Below are 5,284 nucleotides of genomic sequence, written 5' to 3'. Positions count from 1 at the left end.
CAGACAAGTTCATAAACATGAGATCTCAGCTTAAACAGAGACGAAGAAAACAAAGAACCACTGGGAGTCTTTCTGAAGATCATCTTAATTTAATCATGAATGCTTAACACCTGAGTTAACATGTAAAGGAAAGCTTTGGTTTGAACTCGAGGTCATAAAAGAGTCCTGTCTAAATAAAGTCTTTAAGGCATCTGTATGTGAACCGGTGAACATTTTCCCTCTAAACCAAACATTAAGACCACAGCGACCAGGAAACCTGGGACAGTTAGCAGTACGCGACCGCACGCGTTTACTGGAACAAATGGGTTGCGTACATCAAGACAGAGTACTAAAGCAATACTAAATATGTTACGGAAGATTGACGTAATATAAAAATGTTGGCTGCATAATTCATACATTCACAAAACAAAGGTCATTTCAGAATGTGCAGTTTTCCATACTTACAAAAAATATAACTTATGCACAAAAAGCATCAAATCTCATTTACTGTGATTAATAGATTAAAGCATTATGGCTCGTCTCTGAAACAGTTTCTGAAATCACTCACACATATTTCTCATGTCTTGAGGTCGAGATGTTTGGGTGAGCTCATCACAGTCATCAGTAAAGAGGGCAAAAGAAAGCGGAGAGATTCAGAATAAACATGAAGAGATGCAGAAGAAGGCAGGCTGGAGGACGAGCGGTGAAAGCTGGTTTAACTGCAGTGCACTCACTCAAACGCCGCTGTGCAGGACTCTGATGCTGCTGGCAGGCACTGCAGTCTGCGGATCCGCGCTCTCACCAGCACATGCTGTCTTACTCAAGTGCGTCTTCATGTGCTTGGACAGGTGGTCGCTGCGCATGAAGCGTTTGGGACACTCGGAGCACGAGAACCTCTTCTCACCTGTGAGCAGACCAGCGCAGATCAGTCTGAATGCATGTGATCAAACAGAAGACCAGTACACAGCTGCCTGAAGCTTCTAGTGACTTCCACAGCTTCACAACTCAGAAATCACCTTCACATTTGAGAAACCTGCATCACTCAAAGGTCCACATCACATAGCTCCCTGTAGTAAGCTGAAAACGAAGTGATATTTAAACGATCACAGAGGACGTATACCCCTTCTCTCTGCACTGCAGGGAATCTGATATTTACAGTCTCTGCACGGTGTTGGTCGTGTTCATCTGTGGCGACTGATCAATGTCCCACAAACACGCTGTTAAAGAGAACCTTCGATGGATATGGAGATAGAATCGTTGCTTAATTCCAAATAAATAGATTATGATCCGCTAATAAATGTAAAGAGATTAACAAACATTGACAAATAAATAGAATGAGATCCACAAATAAATCTTAAAGTTTCACAAACATGAATTAAATTCACAAATAAATAAAATGAGATTTGCAAATAAAAAACATTCACAAATATATATTCATGTCACAAGCACAACTTTGCCTGGCATTTATTTGTGAATCGCGTCCTGTGCATTTGTGAAATGTGAAACATTTCTTGCGTCAAGACCATAGACTGTATAAAAACATGGACGTAGTGTCCGTGACGTCACCCGTAGATTTCTGAAAAGTGTTTTTGAAGCTCAAAGTGGGCGGAGCCGGCCGTCGCCATCTTGGCAGCGCGTCACTCACGGATAATCGAAAATGGGCAAAGAGGCGGGAGCTGGCTGCTGAAACCACGCCCACCTAGCTCGATGCCGGTGACAGCACCGGCAATCCACCTGTCACTCTGTGGCCACACCCTTATTTATGCAGAACTTTAAGGCTTAATATAATTTAAACGGATGAGTTATAAAAAAATTCACCCCCCTCACAGTTGTCATGAAGGGAAAAATTAGCTCTATAGACCAAAACCACTGTTTGTTCCAGGCTGTAAACATGTTTTGTTCTGCTGTAAAGTTGGGCATGTTAACATGAGGAGTCTATGGGACTGACTCGCTTTTGCAGCCAGCCTCTAGCGGCCAGTCGATGAATTACAGTTTAAGTCACTTCCGTGTTGGCTTCACGAGAGAGAGCGGGAGGGTGCTGCTTGTTCAAGACCTGCTGACAATCCACAAATACGTGACTCCACCCACCGTCTACTCAAGCCAATCAGATAACAGCCACATTTCTCTGTATTCAACATTTTTTGTTTAAAATATCAAAACATCTCTGCATTTGTAACTGCAGGTTATGCATTAAACAGTGTGACATCTAAATGCCTCTTCAGATGCAGCTTCTGTGTTTCCTCTGCATTGCAAAGATTAATTTCGTTATTATATTTATACCATTTGCTTGGTAACAGCCCAAATGTCTCATTATTCTAATTGGCAAATTATATGCAAGAATTTGACTCAAAGAGATGATGCACACTTTAAGAAAAAATGGCTTTATAAATGTAAAAATGCTTATAAAAGGTAAATATATACATTTAAGCTTATTGGTAGATTAATTTCTATCACGGCTGTGAACTGAGCACCACAGAATATCAAAAACCTCACGCATGGTTAGATCCACAGAGCAGCTCACATACATCGGCTTGACTGAGAAACTGGGAAATGCTGTTGTGTGACGCCAATTTAACCCATTACACAAACAAATGTTTATTATGAGGTTGAGTTCAGTTATTTATTAGTCAGTTACTTTTGACGCTTTTATTTCCATATTGAATAACATGACGCTTCCATAAGAAAAAAATATATATTTGTGTGCCTTTGGATGTCAAGATCGGGATGCAAATCATTTTTATAGAATACTTTCGTCATTGGAAGCTAAACGCAGACGTTTAAATGGACAGACTATGGATGAAACCTGTTACCACAAACAAATGTTTATTATGAGGTTGAGTTCAGTTATTTATTAGTCAGTTACTTTTGACGCTTTTATTTCCATATTGAATAACATGACGCTTCCATAAGAAAAAAATATATATTTGTGTGCCTTTGGATGTCAAGATCGGGATGCAAATCATTTTTATAGAATACTTTCGTCATTGGAAGCTAAACGCAGACGTTTAAATGGACAGACTATGGATGAAACCTGTTACGATTACTCTACTTTTAAAGCATACATTTGATTTAAACAATAGGTCTACATAATATTCACATAAGCTGTTCATAGGGGACAGCTTAGTATTAGCCCTACAGTTACAGCATTAAATATTATTTAAACATTACTAGTAGAAATATTATTTCAACTGTACTTTTAACATTTTTACATAACATTTATTTCTTTTATCTCACAATTCTGACTTTTTTTCTTGCAAATGCAAGTTTATATCTCCTAATTCTGACTTTATAACTCGACTTGCCTCAAAAATAGTGAGTTAGTCAAATCTGAGGGGAAAAGCCAGAAGAGCCGAGGGGAAAAGAGAGGATGACGAGCTGTTTTTCCTCATTAGAATTGTGAGATATATCACATACACAGGGTTATTTGGCAAACAAAACAAGAAAACTAGAAAATGATTTTCCTTGAAACTAACAAGTAATGTATCTGCCATTGCCATTAGCCCTTGACAAGCTCAGACTACAGATTATGGTGGATATCTGAAACAGCAATACCAGGAATGTTTACTCACTACAATATGCTGCAAACACATGTAACATTTAGGATGCTTCTGATATCAAGTTTAGCTGGTTAGCTTTGTCCTTGACAGAGTACAAGATGACCTACAATCTAAAACATGACATTTCTGAAATTGTTTTGTTCTAAAGAAATAATGGTAAATTAAATACTAGGAAATTAATATAAAATAGGAAGTATAAAAAGACAGTTTACAACAGAAAACTACAGTTCAGTACAACAACAAAAACATTAAAATGGTCCAAGAACTGGTAACTTAAACAGGGTTCATACAGATACTGCAAAATACAATTCCAGGACTTTCAAGGACTTGCACTACTTTTTTTACTTTCTCACTTATCAATCAATGTTGTTATTATCTTTCAAATTCTAATAAATAAACTAATAAAACAAAATGGTACAAATAAAGTGCAGCACATGCAAAGAATGCAATGACTCTGGCAACTTTAACATTTGAAAGGATACTGTGGCAAAGTTATCGCTTTCCTTATTCAAACTGATTTTTTTTTTGCATGAATATATGATTGACCTGAAGATTGAAAGCTATATCATACGCTTGGAAAATCATGAGCTTTATCACGCTCTTAGACACTAGGGATGTGACAATACACTTAGCTCACGAGGTGAGACAAAATGCAGATACTTCAATAGAACGAGACAATGTTTTCATTTTCAAATTTTCAAAAAATGTAATGTTTTAACTAATCTAGTGCTTAACTAATGATTATTTTGCTAATCAAGTAATCTACTGATTATTTTGACAAGTAATCTGATATGTTTTAGTAATACAAATAGAACTAAGTGAAAAACAGGCTTTAATATGACTATATTTATATATAAAGTAACGATGAGGCAGTAATAATTGGCCTCAAATAAAGTATCAAAATCAAGTACATGGTTTTATTGAACAACACTGTTAAATACATAATATAATATGCCTATATTTATAATAAATACCTGCAGAGGGCACCAACGGCCTGGTGAGGTTTCATGTGATTCAACGTTTAAATCCATTTAATTTTAATATTTGGCCACATGCAAAGTCACAAACTTTTATTTTGAAATCGCGATGTACAATAAATCGCATATTTAGAAATGTTGATGTATTCTCCTGTGTCTGCATAGGTTTAAATGATTTACATTACAAATCAAGGGAGTTTTCCCAGATGAACGTTAAAGGTGCAGTAGGAGATCTTGATGCAGAGGAAGAGTTTAGCCCCTTTCACACATACAGTCTTCACTGGTAAATTACCGTTAAGAGATCACATGTGAACAGGACCTTTTCAAAAATCCCGGTAAATTTGTTCTGGCCATCATATCGTTCTTATGGAGATGACGTGATTACTCTGAGCTGTTTACAAAGCTCCGCTGCTTTTTTAAAAAGCTTTTCTATGTAAATATAGATTACGCTAGATGGAAATCTTTGACCATTGCGCCTCGCAGCTTTTTCAATGTGTTGTGCTCGAGACCCAGGCTTCTTTTCCATTCATCAGCTGCGACTCTGCAATTGGATACTATTAAGCGAACGTTAAAGGTGCAGTAGGAGATCTTGGAAAATGCTAACTTTAGCCTGATAGCACTGAAAGCCAACGTCCCATTAATAGTTAGTAAGGTAGTTGTCACGTTTAGGTATGGAGTGGATAATGGGATCTAAAATATAATCATGCAGAATAAGGCATTAATTAATATGTGCTTTATAAGTACTAGTAAACAGCCAATATGCTAGTAATA

The 5,284-nt window shown here is 37.0% G+C and overlaps 1 protein-coding gene across 2 annotated transcripts in view; it reads right to left on the bottom strand.

The window, feature by feature from the left end:
• Positions 1-367: 367 nt before the first annotated feature.
• Positions 368-5,284, bottom strand: part of LOC107575074 (transcription factor Sp1-like) — a 35,526-nt gene continuing 30,609 nt past the window's right edge. Inside the window, exon 5 of one of the 2 annotated variants that reach the window (XM_016261488.1) lies at positions 368-883. In XM_016261488.1, coding sequence (XP_016116974.1) covers positions 714-883 — 170 coding nt within the window. In that variant the 3' untranslated portion in view covers positions 368-713. The remainder of the gene's footprint in view (positions 884-5,284) is intronic. The other variant, XM_016261489.1, reaches the window with a different exon arrangement.

Source organism: Sinocyclocheilus grahami, unplaced genomic scaffold (assembly GCF_001515645.1).
Source record: "Sinocyclocheilus grahami isolate Dianchi unplaced genomic scaffold, SAMN03320097.WGS_v1.1 scaffold2455.1, whole genome shotgun sequence".
In the NCBI taxonomy this organism is placed as follows: domain Eukaryota; kingdom Metazoa; phylum Chordata; class Actinopteri; order Cypriniformes; family Cyprinidae; genus Sinocyclocheilus; species Sinocyclocheilus grahami.
This window is presented reverse-complemented; position numbering and strand designations above follow the sequence as displayed.